The sequence below is a fragment of the Rhinolophus sinicus genome, chromosome 3, assembly GCF_057876585.1.
Source record: "Rhinolophus sinicus isolate RSI-liver-muscle chromosome 3, RSI-T2T, whole genome shotgun sequence".
NCBI classification, from domain to species: domain Eukaryota; kingdom Metazoa; phylum Chordata; class Mammalia; order Chiroptera; family Rhinolophidae; genus Rhinolophus; species Rhinolophus sinicus.
This window is the reverse complement of record NC_142503.1, coordinates 166,113,619-166,134,210: the sequence shown is the minus strand read 5'-3', so window position 1 is coordinate 166,134,210 and position 20,592 is coordinate 166,113,619. Positions and strand designations below refer to the sequence as shown.

The 20,592-nt window shown below is 31.8% G+C and overlaps 1 protein-coding gene across 4 annotated transcripts in view; it reads right to left on the bottom strand.

Moving 5' to 3' along the window:
- Positions 1 to 20,592, bottom strand: part of ARID4A (AT-rich interaction domain 4A) — a 58,822-nt gene that overhangs the window by 36,627 nt on the left and 1,603 nt on the right. For all 4 annotated transcript variants that reach the window (XM_088797349.1, XM_019725802.3, XM_019725803.3 and 1 more), the window contains exons 3-11: positions 18,945 to 19,055; positions 16,913 to 16,978; positions 15,822 to 15,912; positions 8,715 to 8,794; positions 8,535 to 8,629; positions 6,271 to 6,403; positions 3,090 to 3,169; positions 2,066 to 2,142; positions 1,494 to 1,660 (exon numbers count right to left, since the gene is read on the bottom strand). In XM_088797349.1, coding sequence (XP_088653475.1) covers positions 1,494 to 1,660; positions 2,066 to 2,142; positions 3,090 to 3,169; positions 6,271 to 6,403; positions 8,535 to 8,629; positions 8,715 to 8,794; positions 15,822 to 15,912; positions 16,913 to 16,978; positions 18,945 to 19,055 — 900 coding nt within the window. The remainder of the gene's footprint in view (positions 1 to 1,493; positions 1,661 to 2,065; positions 2,143 to 3,089; positions 3,170 to 6,270; positions 6,404 to 8,534; positions 8,630 to 8,714; positions 8,795 to 15,821; positions 15,913 to 16,912; positions 16,979 to 18,944; positions 19,056 to 20,592) is intronic.

Below are 20,592 nucleotides of genomic sequence, written 5' to 3'. Positions count from 1 at the left end.
TAGACTCCTACTGTCTCTTTTACAAAACACAATTGCGCTTGGTTCCGAGCAATACCATATCAGCCACATCACTAATGCCTAAAATTTTTATTTAACCCCATCTTTGGCAAGCAAAATGGTAACTAAATATTTAAAAAAAAAAATCTTACCTATATGCTGCATTTTCTTTCAAATGCAAAATGGTTAGATTCCCCTTCTACTTAATCAGTACAGTGTCTGAACATTTTTCAGTCTGACTTGCAAATATTTGCTTCCCCTCTTAGGGCATAGCATCCGCAGGGTTATACAGCACTACTTACATTCTCTTCCACATAAAAATCAGACATTACATGAAAGGAAAAGAAAGACAGCCCATTTCAAAGCATCTGGCAAACCTCCATTGGCAACCTGCCAAGCTTCTGCTAAACCTTCCTGTCTTTCCGAGCATGCTCACTTAAAACCAACAGCACGTTACTATGGCAACTCTGTAGGCAGCCTGTAAGTATGAACCGCCATTCTGATTTCAGAGTGCAAAAAACCAAATACTGCAGGGGAAGTAAACCGAGAGAAAAATTCTATGCCCTTCATCACATTCAAGTATACTCGTTTCATCTCATAAATTAGTATCTGTAAAACAGAAACAAGCATTCCACATTTTCCAAGCAAATATTTTACATGCTCAAATAGGTCTTCCTTTTTAGTAAACTCATTCTCTTTGTCTGCCCCTAAGCCCCTTTACCTCCTAACAACTAAAAATATAGTGGACAGTTGATCCCATTTGACAAAACACTGCTGAATAAATAAACAACAATACTCATATAAGCAATTATGTGGTACTCCATGAATGATTTCCTACAATTATACATATACTCTAGATGACATCACAATATTACAGAGAAATTAGCACTTATAACATTCAATCTAAATCTTTCCTGTGATTTATCAAACTGCCAAATGAAATATTCTTTCATTTTGGATAGAATTTTTTTATGTCCATTATCTTTGACACGATATGTGAAATGTCTGAAAGAGGTGAGGTTTTGAAGTTAAGATACACCAGACCTAGGTTTAAATCCTTGTTCTCCACATTTGAGCTGTGTCACCTTGGGAAAGTTACTTAAAACCTTTCTGACCCTCATTTTCCTCACCTTTAAGTAGAGTAATAACAGTTATTCCACACGGTAACAATTTAAATGAGTCAACACATGATATACACCTAAACTTTCCTCCTTGGTTGTTTGCAAAAGATGCAAAAAAGCCCCAAGTTTGCACTTGTTGATTATTTAACCTGAAAAGTTCTTCTTTATAACCTTTTACCAGCTAAAATTTAGTTCGATTTACCCCAAAAGCTAGAAGCCAAAAAAACTCCCCCTACCCCAAATCAAGTTGAACTAGAAAAAGACAGAAACAAATAATAAAGAGAATCTAAACAGAGAGAAAATGTACAAAGGTATTATTTTTACTTTGGAGTATTAAAATGTTTTTATATATTACAAATATGAAATGTCACCTACCACCTCTTCTTCTTCCTTTTTGGCCTCCTTTTCCTTCTCTTCTTCATTTTCTTCAGCTGGGCCATCTTCATCATCACTACTGGATGACTCAAGGATTTCACTTATATCCATTTTCCAATTATCAGGAACAACTCTAGTTTTTAAGAAGATACTTGCTTTCTGCAGCCCTAAGAGTAAAAATATACTTCAGCAGTTGTTATGGAATTAGCAGCACAGAATAATAAAGACGTAACATTCAGAGTCGAAAGATCTGGATTCAAATGCAGCTGCTACTTATAAAATGTTACAGTACATTTGAGCGTAGTTTATGTTATAATGTTATATTAATGTTTATTAGTACTCTAGAGGATACTGTTAGAAATTTTAATGGTAAAATATGAAAAGTTACACTTAACGAAAAATGATAAATCCAAATATTTTTTCTACTAATTCAAAAAAATACCACCAAATAAGAGTGGATGTTAACTCTAAACAGCTAAAATAGCACCAGAAAATATTCAATCTTGCTTTAGTCACTATTTGTCATTTAGAGCCACATCATGAAATAATGGATTGATTCATCCTTACTTTACCTGGTTTAGCAGAGAGCTCAGATTCAGGGAGATTGAGAAGGTCTACTTCTTTGATATCCTTTCTTGCTATAGAATAACTAGTTATAGAGAAGAATAAATGGAAGGGAACGAAGATTAAATAAATAAAAACTGTCACTTAAATAGTCCATGTTAACATACAGAAAAATATAAACCTCAAAATTGAGATTATTTTGCCTATAAAATGTTTTTAAAAGACCATATATATCCTAATCCTTCATAAAAAGCAAGAGGTAATACAGGCAAAGCTAGTATTTTAATTCTGATGATTCACATACTCAAAGTACATTAATTTGAGAACCTCACATTTGTAATATTTCAATCTATGCAACCCTCCTACACACAGTATGGGGTAGTTTGTACCAGCATGTTTTTTCTACGAAGACAACGTCTATTTTGAACTTTAATATTTCTTAAATTTACTATTTACTTTAGTAAAAAAATGTAATAAAGGTAATGTTAAAATATTTTTAACATTGTAAGATATATTACGGTACTAAATTTTTCAGAGGAATTCTCTCTCTCTCTCTCTCTCTCTCTCTCTCTCTCTCTGTATATATATATACACACACACATATAATTTTACATCTGTTTTGGAAACAAAGTTGACGTTAAGGGAAGTTTCTAAAAATCTGGCTTTCAAGAAAAAAAAATCAAAATAATTATTCTGGTAATATAAATTCTATTAAAAGTAAATTTCATAGTTCATAACATGTACACATGATAAAAATACAGAATTTTTACAATTAAAGAGAAAACCAATACCGTGCTTTATTAAAAGAACTTTTAAAATATTATTTTCACATATTGTTTAGTTTTTATATAAAATTTTCAGTAAAAAATAACCTACATTACACGAAGCCAAAACATATTAAGTAACAACTTCTCAGTTCATGAAATGATGAGACTTTTAAAAATAAATTCTTAGAGTGGGGAAGAGTCTATCATTGTGCTTCCATTTTTTTTTCCCTCCCACTGTAACACTATTAAGTGATTAATTACTCACAATTTAGAATCGATAAATGATCGAACTAAACACTGGTCTTTTTTCACTGTGATGTCATCATTACAGCTGGGAGATATTACCTGAAATACAAAATAAGAACAGATTGATTCCTATTTTCTTTGCTCAGAAAAAGAATGTATTTTTAAAAAGGACAATTCCAGATCCCCGAACTTCTAAAATGCATTATATTTTATAAGAAATAGCTTCATTCACAATAGCTTTCATTATTAATGAATTACTTACAGAGGAAGATCACTTTATAATTTTAATTTGGCACATTCGCTTTCTAGGTATTAATTTATCTAGTCATTAGATTATAAAGTGAATAATCAATGAAATATAAGTTATAATGTGACCACCACTTTTAAAACATTAGTATTTACTCTAAGTTACATAATTCATGTATTATCCAAAAAATGTGTATGTGATAAAAATTTGACATATTATAATTTTTAAAAATACACTTGAATCAGGATCTATTTTGAAATGAACACCTACCTAAGTCCCCATTTTTACCAAGGTGTGTACAACTTTTAGTAATTACTAATAACAGCCTGAGAAATCTGAGTAAAGAGCTTTTAATTTCTTAATTTTTAAAATAACAAACGTTTTAACATTAGTAATTAGTCTCTGTATATTCTTTACAGAATTTAATATTTTAAAAAAACTAAAGTCTACCAACAAATAGCTGAAATGTACCTCGCTCATTACCCACCCCCCAACACAAGCCCCTCTGCTACAATCTAGCACCATCCGTAGATCTTTATTCAATGATGAAAATCTTCATTATCACATTGACCAACACAGTAGCAATGAACCACATGGGGCTGAGCACTTGAAATGTGGCTAGTGCAACTTAGAGATTGAATTTTTAATTCTATTTAATTTTAATTATTACATTTAAACTTTAATAGCCACACAGGGCTCACGGCTATCATATTGAACAGCATATATCCAGATAATTAAAAATTCTTGACAGTCATATCAGCTGTCTTAGCGGTGGATGAAAATACACGTTTGTTTGTTCGGTGCTGGTAATTACTGGATTAATAATATATTTGTATCTGCTCTCAAGAAGCTAATAGTGTAATGGAGGGGTCAACACAAAAAGACACTCAAAAAGAACACAATGGAGAAAAATACAGTGACACCAGCCATAGAACACATATGAAAACACGTAGGAGGAAGATTTAACCCAACCTTGGGAAGAAAAAGGTGTGGCAGCAAAGGCTTAAATAGGTCTTAAAGGATGAGTTGGCACAGCCTAAGCTTCATTACCTCACCTATGAACCACTCTAATGGTCTCCAAATTGATTCCTGTCACCTCCAGCCTTTCCAACAACAATCCCTCCAACATTCCTAAACATGCAGCTCGAATAATGTCACTCTTTAAAATTCTATGAAGAACTGCAGCCAAATTCCTTACATGGCCTTATAAAGACCCTTCTGTCCTAGATCCAAATTATCTTCCCAGTCTTATTTCCTATTATTCCTCTAGTCACATCTAATATTTAGCCAAAATGGATTCCCAAAGCACACAGTTTCATAAACAAATCCCTTGCTTTTCTGCTTTTACTTATCTTATGTCCTCTACGGAAGCCCTCTAGTGAAGCTCTGCTTACTAACTATAAATTCTTCAAGGCTCAGCTCAAAGGTACCTGCTCCGTGAAGACTTTGATTTTTCTTTAAATAAATCTCTCATTACAAGAAGTCCTAATATTGAACACACACAATTTTATATTATAGATTATTTCCTGAACTAGACTATAAAATCATCAATTGTAAGACTGTTGTCTTATTCATCTTTATTTTCTATATCACCTGGAAAATGATAAATCTGTTGAGTAAAGGAATTTTGTGGTGTTTTTTTTTAAATCTCTTAGTAAATAATGACCTGAATATTCTGAATCCAAATCCATTTACTTGTCCGCATGTACAGTTGAAAAGTTTGAAGGATTTTCAGACTTACCTATGTAAAGTAAATCTATTATACAGGAATTGAGTAATGTATTTATTTACATGCACACAGAAACCTGAAAATAGCCTCAGTTCTTTAAAGGATTCTAATTTAATTTGGCACAGATTTAGAGCCAAAATTATTATTAAAGATATAAGCGATATTAAAACTCAGAGACAAAGGGCCTCTTTATGTTAAAGTGGTCAGGGGAGACTCTGAAGAAAAGGTAGGACTTGAGGCGAACCTTAAGAAGAGTAGGAAGACGAGAAAGTGGAGACAGGTATTACCAAGTATTATTGATTCCTCTCACAATATAATCCTCTTGCCCATCCCTTCTTCTCATTCCTTTACCAAGTAAGCAAAGATTGGTTTTCTATACCAACCCAACTAAGACTTGCATTTCCAAAGCCTAGCTGTATCTTTTCCTTACCCAGTTCTCCCTGTCCTACTCCAGTGTGTGCACCAAATATTTTAAATTAGTATATAATTTTCAATTACTATGTAATCTTTTAAATGTGTGTAGTAAGCTTCTTGAGGGCAATGTGTTATAAGTCTCATACTTCTCTCTCTCCTAAGGAATGTAGAACAAATCTGATCTCACCACAGATCCTCAGTAAATACCAGTGAGTTAAGGCAGGGGGAAAGGCTTGGAAGAGTGAAGTATCTTATGGAGGGAGCAGTTAAAAAAGAACCTGAGGAGAGACCTTACACTGACTATGGGAACAAACCGAGAGCTACGGGTGGCCTCAAATATTCGTTTATAAAAAGAAGAATTAATATATTAGGCAGAGTCAGTGAAGGTTTTTTTTTAGAATAGAACTATCATGATTAAATCAATATTTTTAAATGATTTCTCTAGAAGTAAAAGTTACTTCTAGAAAATTAGGCTGAATTTAGTAAAGAAAGAATTCAGTAATTGAGTTAAAGGGACTTGGAAGTAGTTACTGTAGATCATGTATAAAGTAGTAACGGAATAGAGTAAAAAGAGACCATGGGACACATTTCGAAGGAAGAACTGAAAGATCCCAATAAATGATCAATTACAGAGAATTAAAGAAAGGAAATAACAAAAGAAAACAGTCAAGTAAGTAGGACCTCAATATTTTTATACAGTCCAAATTAAACTTTGTAATACCTTCAAAATAGTTATAAGTGCTTTTTAAAAATCCATGTGAAACAAATACCTTAAATGGTTGATTAATTCTGCAAAGCAACCTTACTTACCAAAGCAGGATACCATTCAGTCTTCTCCGATGTAGATACCACACCGACAACTTTTCCTAATAATTCATCATTGAGACGCCGCTTATCTTCATCTTCTTCTTCACTGGTTTCTTCTTCCTTTTCATCTTCATTACTAAAAGTTAGAATAACTTCATCAAGCTCTTAAACTATTTTTGATTATGTGAGTTAAGAGTGTTGTGAATTTAACATGTACAATTCAGTTTCTAATCTGGAGTAGCCCAACACAGTAGCCTCTTCATCCTTATTGGAAGTAAAGCGATGGATCCTTCCCTTCTCCCACAGAAGTCCTGAGCTGTCCATGGCAACTCTGATCCCCCTCACTAGATCGATGAGGAGTTGGACTTGGGCTCTCCTGCCAACCACCCACTGGGACAGAAAAGCCTAACTATGTCACCATGAAGTACTTACTGTGCCAAATACATTTTTTAAAAGACTGCCCTTCTACTTTTTATGTATGACAGATGCCAGATAACGTTAACTCTAATTTTCAACAGGTTCTGAAAAGATCTCACTAAAACACAACTGAAGGTTTATTAGGTAACCTATCTGGATAACTAAAACAATCAGACAAACTCCTAGTGAAGAACAGTCTACAGAGCAACTGGCCTGTGCTCTTCAAAAATATCAATGCTATGAAAAGACAAAAAAGGGCCGAGGAACTTTTCCAGATTAAAGGAGACTTAAGAACTAAATGCATCAGACAACGAAAAACAAATGTCATATGATTTCACTTATAAGTGGAATCTAAAAGAGAAAATAAACAAATAAACAAAACAGAAACAAACTCATAGATACAGAGAACATTTTGATGGTTGCCAGATAGTAGGGTGTTGGGGGTGGGTAAAAAAGGGAAAGGGATAAAGAAGGACAAATTGGTTGTAACAAAGTAGTCATGAGAATGTAGAGTATAGAATGAGAAATATAGTCAATAATATTGCAATAACTATGTATGGTGCCAGATGGATACAAGATTTGTTGGGATGACAGATGGGAAGGGATTGGGGGCAGGATGAAAAAGGTGAGGGGATTAAGAAATACAAATTGGTAGTTATAAAATCATCATGGAGATGTAAAGTAAAGCACAGGGAATATAGTCAATGGTATGGTAGTAACTACATGTAGTGCCAGGTGGGTACTAGTCAGGGGGATCACTTCTTAAATTATATAAATGTCTAACCATATGCTGTACACCTGAAATATAAAATAATATTGAATGCAAACTGTAATTGATAAATTTAAAAAGGAGGGATGGAGGGAGGGGAATAAGAGGTCTAAGTTTCAGGTATAAAACAAATAAGTCATGGGGATGTAATGTACAGCATGGGGAATATAGTCAATAATATTGTGATAGCATAGTAGTGTCAGGCAGTTTCTGGACTTATCATACTGATCACTTCTTTAGCCAGGGAATATAATCAATAATATGGTAATAACTATGTATAGTGTCAGCGGAGTACTGTTGAGTACTGTTCATGTGAAACTAATATAATATTGTATGTTAGCTATATTTTAGTAAAAATCTTTTGAAAAAAAGGAATACATGCAATGCATGATCTTGGATTGGATCCTAGAATCGGGGGATGCTATAAAGGTTATTACTGGGACAACTGGCAAAATTTGAAACACAGACTATACAGATTATGAGATAATAGCATTCTATCAATATCAAATTTTCTGAATTTGATAATCATACTTTGGTTATATAAGAGAATGTCCTTGTTCTGTCCTAGATAAAGTATTTAGGGGAAAAGGTCATGATGCTTGCAATATCCTCTCCAATGGTTCAGCCTATTAAAATTATTATTAATTCAACTATAATTATAATATGTATCTATAAAGAGAGAAAATGATAAGCAAATGTGCCAGAAAATGTTAACAATTGGTGAATCTAGATGTGTATAGGAAAGTTTATTGTATTATTGTTACAATTTTAAGTTTTGAAATGTTTTTGAAATAAAAATGTTAAAAAATACATATGCTCATTTAAAATACAAAAACCGTATCAATTGTGGAATTTGGCAAAGTAAGGTTACACAAACATAGCCTCTTTGAAAAAGAAGTTGTGACAACTATAGGACAAAGTAATGGGAAAAATTAAGAACAAGATCAGCTGTGGGTAAAATGTCCAACATAAGGATATAAGATACTATGTAAAGGTTACCCAAACAAATTTAGCCATCCAAGAAAAGTCATTTGGTTAATGTTATAATAATTGTAATGTTACTGTATATAAAAACACTCACACAGGAAGAGAGGACCTCCTTCCTCTGTTCGTTTTCTTTGCAATTACAGGAGTTCCAAAATGCTCTGGATTTGTTAATGGAAGCTGGTCAAGAGTCTGGATAAGAAACAGACAAATTAAATCACATTTTGCCTCTATATTAGTAGCCTTTGTTCAACCCAAAGAGTCCGCGTCACCCTACCTCACTCTCGGCAAAATGTCTCTCTCCTTTTAAGCAAAGTGAGGTGCGTCTCAATGTTCTCTCGTCACCATCATCAAACACTGTAATAAACAAAAGAGAGATAATTTATGCCCACTAAATAATATTTAGCTGCACAGAATGCTATTATTGCTGTTTTATCTGGGGCTTAATATTTTTAAGAACCATTGTTTGTTAGTTATTTTAAAATGTACATACCACATTTTCCATTCTATGGATACCAAACATAGGTTAAATTGGTGCTCCCAACTGCTTAGTATCTCCATTCACTTTTTCAATTTCTAATACTACAAAACTACCTTCTTAAACCATTAGCAACATAGTCAAAACACAGATATTAAATTACCTATACTCCTAGAAGAATGAGCAAAAACCTGGTTTAAAAAAAGAAGTGTTACGGGTTTTTCTCAAGTTATCAATCGCACATCCCTAACTTACAGAAACTGACTTCTGATAATGCTATTGGATTATCCTATTGCTTCTACTTATTTGTGTGATAACCTACCGTAGTAGAAGTACTGGCTGCCAAATTCTAAAATCATAAGATTCAACTTTTTTCTTTTGGTAGAATAGGATGCAAGAAATTTAGAAACAAATGTTGAAATGAGGAAACATCAGAAAGATGCAATTTTTTTAAAAAAAATTCTAAAAACATCATAATTACATGGAAACTTTCTTAAAGGTTTTTACTTTTACTATATTTATTTTTAAAAAATCATATTACTTGGGGCTGCCAGATGGCTCAGTTGGTTAGAGCACCAGCTCTCAACAACAAGGTTGCCAGTTCAATTCCCACATGGGATGGTGGGCTGCACCCCCTGCAACTAAAGACTGAAAACCGAAAAAAAAAAGAAAACCGCAACTGGACTTGGAGCTGACCTGCGCCCTCCACAACTAGACTGAAGGACAATGACTTGGAGCTGATGGACCCTGAACGAAACACACTGTTCCCCAATATTCCCCAATAAAAAATTAAAATAAAACAAAAATCATACTACTTGAAAATTATGTTCAAATGTTTCAAGGAAATGGGGGTAAGGAATTTAACAATTAACAACTAATATTCACCATATGATTAGCTATATTATTTTGATGATTTTATATATTTAATTTTTCAGAAATGTACTCTGTACTCTGATTTTAACATCTAACATTTATAAGGCTTATTAAAAAGAAAATGTTCTCAGTAGATACCTGATTGCCCAGCATTATGAAGAAATAAACTATAATGAGATGGAATCTTTACCTCAGATACTTAAAACGCATATATGTATCAACAAATGTTTGTACATCTTATGAAAATAACAAATACACAGGAAAGCATATATACCCCAAAATGATTATTTTAAGATTTAATCCTGCTTTTCATAATTCTAGATATTTTTCCATTCTAACAGAATAGGTTAGTGTTAATAAAGGAAAATTTTACATTACCTTAATATCTTAGATCTTTTACCTTGTGATCTATATAATTACAACCCTGCATTTTTTAAAAAAGGTTGTTTTATTAGCAAACACTTTGCCTTCAAATGATAATCTTAATTTTTTCATGATAGAAATTTAATTACATAAGAGCACTCCACTTTTTCAATATTTGTCTCAATCAGTTCTTTTTCTTAGACTAAAGACATCTAGCTTAGAGTCTCTCACATTCAGGAGACAATACAGCGACAATTAAAAGCTCCTGAAGCACATATTCAAATAACTGTAATGATGCCACCAAAGCAGCTGTTTTATTTTATACAGTTAATGATGCAGAAATTAATGACCACCTGCAGATACCATGACAGGATAAAACACAATATTCACCAACAATTACATCACTAATCTATACTTGATTAAAAGTGCTCTAAATATTTGTATGAAAATTATGATTCATGTGGTGTAAAGTCTAATAAATAAGTCACTGTTCTTTTAAAAGTTCAAAATCATAGTTATAACAAACTTAAAATAATTCTTCATTAGTATTAATGTATGTAAGTATACTAAAGAATAAAATCTTGAAAATTCCAATTTTCCTTAACGCCTACAATACCAAAGATGGTGACATTGGATGCACATACCAGGGGTGCCAAAAAAATGTTCACACATTTTAAGAGATGGTGAATGTTGCTCAAGCAGTTTAGAAGTGTCTGGACGCTGATTGTAACCACTTTGAGCACCTCTTTTAATTGCAGAAGTCAAACGTGATTTGTATTCACCTTTTGTTATTGGTATATATTATTATAATTTTAATAGCTTTTTCCTTTCTTAAAATGTGTACACATTTTTTGGCAACCTCTGTATATACTCATATACATGCATATTTAAGTGGAGATGTGAAGAAGGAAAATGAGAATATAAGACCAATTAATAACACCAACTTTGCAACAAAATCTTTTCCACAGTGTTTTATCATTAATCAATGGCAGCCCCAAATCAAAACGTTCTGATGAGAATTTCAATGATTACTATACTTAGTTCTTGTTTTTTGTTTTTTTTAATCACTTGAAATAAATCAGATTTTTGAAGGAAAAAAATCACTTCACTTTGTCATATTTTACCATGGTTAGCAATAGTGTAAGAACCAAAGGAACTTCTCAAAAGGAAACTGTGATGCAAACATCAATTTTATAGCTTTACATAGGGATACTTCCAACTTCAACTGAACAAAGAGAAATAGTATGAGACTTTTTTTTTTTTTTTTAATTCATAAAACTCTACAAAGGTATAGTTTGAGAACTAGAATCAATTTTGTTAAGCCATGTTAACTTCTCATGATTTTCTGAAAGACAAACAGAAAACCCAAGAACATAGTGGACCTATTAATCATGACATCCTTGATTATCAAAATAATGAAAAATTCCATCCTTAAGACATTTTCTCTATAACTCCATGTTAGAAGTGTCACCTAAAAGAACACAAAATTTGTAGGTATTGAAGAGTGACTCTGGCATTTTGATAAGTGTGAAATAATTAACTGGTATATATAATAAATTTAGTTTCTTTTTAGTTCAAGATGCATACTACAGCTTGCCAAAAGAAAAAAGTCAGACTATTAGGATTTAGTAATTCAAAGAAATTTCTTATACTTGCCAAGGCATTTGAATAGATTATTCATTGAGTGCCACAGAACAGATATTACTAACAGTATCTGTTAGTATATGACATATAAATACTAAAACCTGATTTGAGAAAAATGATAAAACTGAGACTCTCCTGATTAACCATACTAGGCAAAATAATGCCAACGCAAAGAAATATACAAAGCCTAACTCTAAACTGTTAGAATTCACAGAAACAAAAGCAACGGTCCCATAATAATATAACTACTAAATACAAAAGATCTACCTATTATCATGACACTGTTATATGCTGGAGGACAGTAAGATAGTAACAACAGTAAATTAATTTTGTTTACTCAATATATAATTAGCTATCATTTATTAAGCTTCTACCATGTCCTGATCCTCACAGTAGCCTCTGTAAGGCAGGAATCACTATCTTTTATAGATAACGAAACTGAGAATCAGAAGGTTAATCAATGAACTATAATTTAGTTAAGGGGGGATCAAAATACGTAATAAATAGGTAATGAAGCAGAGTCATAAAATGAACGTGCGAGGAAGTAAAGAATTTAGACTTAGGAAAAATAAGTATTATTATTACATCTGTGTATTGCACTTATAATTAACAAAATATTTCATATAATGAAGTAAAAATTTTTAAATTAAAAATAAATGCATATCCTAAGTAAAACCAATAGTTCTGTTACTCATAAAATCATCTGTGAGAACTACAGAAGTCCCTCAGCAGCTAGGGTCAAAAACTTTAGGAACCTGGAAACTTAAGAAATTAATATTCAAATGTCTAATTACATTAACAAAATATCATTGGAATGCCAAGTCATATGGAAGGACATTTAACAATGGGTTAAAACCTATTACAGACTTAATAGATTTCTTTGTTGCTTAGTACATTTTTTTCGTAATGATGGAATAACCACCTGGTTTTGAAAACATTTTGTGGTTGGTTTTGCTTATAATATGTCATTAAGAGGTTCTAACTAAATTAAAAGCCTTATAAGCCTGCAGCACATTCTAAAAAAAGTCAGACCATTCACCAGTTTCATTTAAATCTCTACTCCATTAATTAGAATTTCCATGAGATCTGATACAACTGATGTGCAAAACAGTAACTACAAGTCATGAAAAAGTTATGAATCATAAAAATAATGTCATAAAAATACATAAATGATCAAATAGATTTTAGTGTTAAACATGATATATGCTATATATGTACATTTTATATGTAAATTACTAAATTTAATGGCAGTTATTTTCCTTGACATTTTCCTTATTTTTAAACTCAATGTGTCATTTTTATATTCCAAAAAGGCAAAAGAAGAGTTATAGAATGTCCTAGTGACAGTTGTATCTACCAGGAGTTAATGGCAACAGTCGAAATATGAATTCTAATCCCAACTTTGATATCTTTTGAATGACTGGACAAGTAACAACACATTTCCATACATAACAAATTCCTTACCTTTAATGCAAGGAATAAGAACTGCCAAATGAATAAACTATGCCAGGAAGAACTGTTTTATAATAGGAAGAGGAAGTATTTCCAAGGCCCAAAAAACAAAACAAAAAATCCATGAGCTGGAGCTATTTATTCTTCAACATTAGAGCGAAAGCATTAGATTTTTAAAAATTGAGTTATCTTAGCTCTACCTCTTTCAAAATGGGTTAATGTGCTATAATAGTAAAAATTAACACCTACATTACATACGAAGGTGTTAATATCACTGACTCATTGCTAACTTTTGATCACTAGTGATCACAACTTCTATTTGACCAAACCAGCAGTATGGTATTCTCCTTTCATTTTTAAGTCTGACATAATTTCAAGATCTCTTTAAAAAATGTCATGAAGAATCATACTTTCTATAACTTTCTGATTCTACCTGTGTAACACCTCGTTAGGAACTAGAAATCAAGAACAATTCCAGAAAAGAACGATTAAACCCAAAAGGCAGTAGACACTCAATTAAAGAAAAACATAGAAAGTTTATGACCTCTGAGAGATTACACATTGTATTTTGACATCTTCTAAGCTTGTTATACTCTAATCTTTCTTTATGTGTTCTACATCCTTCAATATCTAACCATTCTTTAGAGCAGAGTGCTATATTGAGTATACTTAAGTGAATAGTGCCTCTTAATATCTTAAATGTTTTAGGTAATTTTCTCTCATTACACAGATGTAAAAATCTTAAATATTTTGAAATTTTTCTCCCAAGTCAGTCTCTTGTTTCTCCAAGTATAGTCTGTTTTTCTAAGTGTGTACGACCTACATTAGATTCAGCCACTGTGCATATAAAAAGAAAGATTATTGGGTTGCCACCCACAGATCTACTTAATTGGAGAGACTTGGGGTCTTCAAATCTCATTTTTTTTTAAAAAGCACCAAGTGATTCTTATGTACACTGATGCTTGATACATGAATTATATGCAATTACAATTCTAAGCTCTTTGAGAACAAGAATTATATAATTTCTTCTATAATTACCTATCATAGAAAATCACTACAGAGAATGCTCAGTAGCAACTAGTTTTTAGAAATGCTAAAATGCTATTCATGTAAATAGAGATCGCTATTCTTAATTCAAGGATTATTCTGAGGTCCAGAAACCCAGAATGTGAAAACCTGAAAAGTATGGCTTCTGTAGAAGCACGAGCATTATGTCAGTAAAACTACACACGTGCCATGAATGCAACCATGATATTAAGTACCAAATAGGATGCAATATTAATATCTGAACATGCATCACATAATTACCCATGATTCTGCATGTATCAACTCCTGTAATTTTTACCACTGCCCTGTTTAACATAGCAAAATTGTATTTATGTATTAATCTCTGAGTTAACATTAGCTTAGTTTTTTTTTTTTAACAGCTACCAATACCCACAAGTAAACTTCCTAAAAATATGTAGTTCAGAATAATAGACCATTGTGAACCAACACCAATTTTTAGGAAGTAAAAGAATAAAAATGGTTAGAAAACAGTGGCTACATACAGTAAATCACTACCAGTACTAATAGAAGCCACAGAGTAAAACACAGGAAATACAGTTTTTAACAGCTTTCAGCATCAACTGGAGATAAGTAATTTTTACCCAAAGCAACAAATCAAGTTAACTAAAAGTAAACCTAAAGGGCCATTTTTCTTCCTTCTACACGGAAACCACAAGACTATGGTAATACTGTTTATTCCAAGACATACTGTAAAAACCAAACAATGCTATAGATGTCAGTGTAAAACAAAGAACTGGATGTTATCCACAGGACTGTGTAGTTAGAAAGAACTGAGAAAAGATTTAGAAATGTTAATCGTTGCTATTCTCATCAACATGACAGCAACTATGTAACTACATTTAGGTTTAAATTTACATGTATTATGACATTTATTGTTACTCACTACAAGGTATTTTAAAACCAGTATAAGGTTATGCATGGAATGTTAAGAATGAATTCATAGTAGCATGGTATCTTTCTTGAAAGGTGTTACTAAAAGGCTCCTCATTGTATCAAAAATCAAAAATGAATCTATGATTACCCAGGCTTGAATCTATTCGGGGTGGAATTTTTTTAGTCGATAAATTCTGTGGTAACATCTATTATTACCCTTATATAAAACAGGCAGCAATACAGTAAAAGATGGCAATTATGCACTCTTAATTGTAATTACAGAAAACATTAAAACATCTGATTATTTATAATACTAAGTTGTATTGACTTTTCTTGTGGAACAAAAATAACTATATAATTTAATTTTGCTGAAAAGAAATACCAAGGTAACCTAAAAAAGAAGTACATTCTTGAATGAAATAGCCACAAGTTGTCAAGTTACTATAAGCGATAATTATTTCTGTTACCAGCAGGGCATCACTAAAATTTTAGCCAATTATATCAAGTAAATTGACAGGAAAGAATACATATTTCTCTGCTAACATAATGATTCAGTGTATTTACAAAATAGAGGTATATGCTCTAGGGTAGATCAAACCCTAGGATTAAATTACTACTTAACTAACTACTTACCAACAGTATACCAACTAGCATCTGTCAACTTGCTGATAATAGCTTCCTGAAAGGATCCATCAGATGTCCTTGTTTCAACAATAGCTCCAACCTAAAACACAAAATCAAAATTTCACACCAAATTTAAACAAACCAAATCATTTCCACTAACTATAAAAAGATACTTATGATAATTCTACCTTACATTGGCTTAGATCTTTGTCATTTATAGTTCTCATATATTTATCATGCAATATGAGCCCCCAAACGCTTTGGCATAAGTACGATAGCTATTATTACTCCATTTTACACATTGAAAATTTTGGCTCAGAAAAAGAAAATAATTTGCAGCATCCAGGATGAGAAGCCAGTATCTTAAGTATTACTTTAGAGCTTTTTCACTATAACACATTGTCTTCAAGAAAACTGTGGAATGTAAGAACTGAAAAACAATAAGACACAGCAAAAATAGCTTCAATTGTCTTTCACAAAAATGTTAAGAGTAGTATTTCTGAGAGGTAAGCTGTATTCAGCATTTATATTTAAGGAACCTTTTAGATAAAGTTTCACCTGGAGAGAAAGAGGGATAGACCAGTTGACATTCTTTCAGCTTCCAGACCACTGTATATCAGATATTAACCAAAGTGGTAGTCAGACATAACAAAGATTTATTACATTAACAAATGGCCAGAAATGGATGAAAACATAACATAGGTATTCATTAAATTGAATTATGGAGCCAACATAAGTTTACTTGATAAGTTAGAACAGAAGATTCAGATGTATGGTATTAGTAGCAATCTAAACATGTATGGCAACAGTGTAAAAAACAAAATGAAGCACTTAATCCAAGAATTCAAAACAAAAGGTGGCTGAAAACTCATGTTTATATATATTAAATTATCCTTCTGTAATATACTTAACATTCTTAAAATAAGGACACAGCCATTGTAATATCATAAGCTATACTGACTATATAATACCTCATTTATATTGTTTTCTAATTAACATTCTAAAATTTTTAAATTGTATGTACAAATGTAAAATTCAGCAAGTTATTGTATGAATTTCTGATTCATTATTTCATATTTTTAACTGTAGAACATACGTACTCTTAAAGGACCCTTTACTTGATCATCTTGCACCAACTGTGTGGTATTGTCCTGTTTCAGGAGTACCTGAAAAATATTTTTGCACAGTAATTCACATGCTACTTTTAAACCAATACATTTATGGTAACACTGTAACAACGTCTTTAAAATATGTTTTCTGAGCATCCTGTGGTTACTTCTGTTATAATACTTATTACATTGTCTTTTACTTATGTTTATTGTCTCTCTCATTAACTGTGAGCTCCTTGAAGGCTAGAGTTCTCCTTCATCACTATATTCCCAGCAGTTAGCAAATGTCAATGCATATTACAGGCATTTAATAAATGTTTGCTGAATTAATGAACTATAGAAGATTTATAATCTGTAGTGATTATTGTAAAAGCTTAGAACTGCCTTCATTGCTTTTTATCAACAAGTCATAAAAGGTTCTGTCACCAAGTATACAAAAAACAATATCAACTTTATTGCTTACATTCAAGGTAAATTAAAGCCAGAACTCTTTGGGTCCTTGACAAAGTAAACCTGAGTAACAACCATGATTTGCAAGTCAGTTATAAAGAAGTGCTCCTTTCAACTACAGATCCTCCCAAACATACAGGGTAACCATCTAACTACAGCAAGTACCCAAATAAGAAAATTCAAATTCTAGGTAATGCATTTATGATTAGACCTCCCCAAAAAACCAAAATATTGATTTTAAATTAAATTTACAAAATAGCCATAATACAAACAAAAAGTTTAAATTCTCAAAGAATTCCAAGGAAATATTTAGCAATCAAATCCTGTATAGCTGACATAGGCTATGTGAAACATAGAAGAAATGAACATCAAATGATATTCTAATAATACTTGAAGAAAAGTTTCACTGGTAGATCAGAATTTAAACAGAAATTTTATAATAATCATAGATAAATCTATCAATCACACAAAACATACTCCTCTAGTTCAATGGTTCTTACACTTAACATACATTAGAAATACTTGGAGAGCTTGTTGAAACACAATCACTGGACCCCACCCCCATAGTTTCTAATTCAGTATGTCTGGTGTGAGGGCCTGAGAATTTGCGTTTTAAACAAGTTCCCAGGTGAGGCTGATGCTGCTGATCCAGGGCCACACTTTTAGAATCACTGCTCTAGTTCATTTATTGATTCGACATATTTTGAGTTCCCACTAGGTATTCATAGAACAAATCAAACATTTCCTCCTTTCAAAGTGCTTAAATTTTATATGAAAAGATCAGGTATATAAGGGAAAAGCAACTGCAAAACTGAAAGTACAGCACAACCCAGTAATAACAACAATGACAACACCACTTGTTAAGATAGGCACAGCACAGAATCCAGGAGACCACATCAAATCTCTTTAGAGTGGTATCAAAGAGGACTTTCATGTACGTTTTATTGTATAGCTCTATAATGTTAAAAATGTTTATAATAAGCATGGATTACTTTAGTAATCTAAATAATATTCCTAAAAACATTTATATAGGAAAATTACTGTAAAGAAACAAAAAATGTTAAGAGTAGTATTTCTGACAGTAAGCTGTATTAATCCTTCGGTACATTTCTATATTTCCAAATATTGTACGGGAATAAAGGATTAACTTTTTCGGGTCACAAAATCATCTTCAAAATAAAATTCCTAAATCATTTTTAATGCTGTCTTGAAAACATAATTCCCACTGTATTCTTTTTCCTAATCACTTGAAATTGTTTCAACCTGAATATTATGAAAAAGAAGAAAATAGATGACAGACTATTTAAACATGATACCACAAATAGGAAAGATCCAAATGGTAGGAAGTTATCGTGAGCATGGTAGTTCCATAGAAGCATTTTGGAATAATTTCTCATTGAGAGTTCTTTATTTCTGATATCTTAATGTGCTTCTTTCCTATCGTTTTATATATAACTATTTTCACACAGTAGTGATTCAATAAATAAAACGCTGATTTGTAGTCTGCCCCTCCCCAACTCTCTTCAATCCAGAGTTAATAAACCTATTACATAAAAAGGAAGACAAAAATTACCTTAACTTTTACCAGCCTTTTCACAGTCTTAATTTTTGCCTCACAGAATGCACCCCGGTACTTGGCACTGACATCAGTTCCCACTGTCAGGTAGGCAGGCTCATCCGCCGCCTGATGAAAGAACATAAAATGCAAATTCACTACTATTTTCCCCAAATCTGTGTTCAAAGTAATAAAAACAGTCACACTATTATTAGTATCATTGAGAATTTGAGAAATACCCCAACCAAACACTGTATTTTATAAACTATATCCTGATAACATAAAACATTTCAAAACTGTAACTGGAAACTATCAGTAGAAAAATATAATAATCTATTTTCTCCAGACACAAAACGTTTAAACAATTCTACAATATATTTAAGAAATTAAAAATAAGAAAAAACAAAAAGTGTAAGTATATGCGTATTAAGTTATCTCATAAAACTTTCAGTAATTCAATTGTGGCCTCCAAAAATTTTGTTTTCAAATTAAAAGAATATTGCTATTAAAATAACACTAACAACACATAATTAAATTTATTAATATACAGCTGCATAAAGGCAACATTTTTTTGGACATGGTATAACTATATAAATAAGAAATAAAGTCAATCCTTTTGAAAGGAGAGCACTACTTGAAAAAATATCATTTGCTAAAAGCTTCATTTCAAAGGTTTAAGTTTAAATTCAGCCGATGAATGCAGAGATATCAACTGATGGCACAAGACTTGTAACTGTATCTAGTTTACCACACTAGTTTTCTTGCTATATAAAAAGAAAAGCTTTAATAAGAAATGTCTTTTAGCCAAAGGCCATGATAAGAACGACTGAAAGATGAGAGAAATTTCATTCTACGATTCATTTTAATCTTGACAGTAACAGAATGATTTCTATCTCAATCTGTCATTTTACCTGTTTTTTTCAAAAGTTAAGTGTATTCATACAAGCTTGATTTAACATTGCCAAGTGCAAAGGTTACAGTGTACATCTTAAGAGATACATTTTTAGGTAGAAAATGATTTTCATTTTCTAACAAGTTTTCTTCTTTAGCATTAAAGAAGGTTACATGTATCATTTCAAGGAAATAAGAAAGCAAGAGAAAATTTGGGAAAATGATGTATTTCAGAGCTTAATACATTGAAACAATAAATGACTAATTAAGTACCTTTTAAAGTTAGTGCATTTACAAATAATGCAAATTGAAGAGGAATCCTTTTGGCAAGTAAATATCTTACCTGAAACACTCAATGCCACAGCACTACAGCTATACCTTCCTTTCCCTTTAAACATCACCTACAATGTTTGCAATATTAGTTGTCTTCAGAAGAATATATATGCATATATTTAGGTTGAATACATTTTAAAATATTTATTATAACAGTTGAATTAAAACTATTCATTTTAATTCACTTTCAAATTTTAGCCACGAAATTTCACCTTTATCCCCTGTAGAAATGATACCTCCCTTACATATTTCCTTCCTTAGAAAATCGCACTGGCACTGAGGAAGAATAAAAATTTCAAAAAAATCCCCCAAAGAACCAAAGCTGGACAAAAGCTTTACTTCTGCAAAGGTTGCTGCCAACACAGGAAGTGTTTAAAAATACTAGCCCAATGGACAATGGAAAGGCTGTAACAGCCTTTCCAAAGTGTTAACTGCTTCAAAG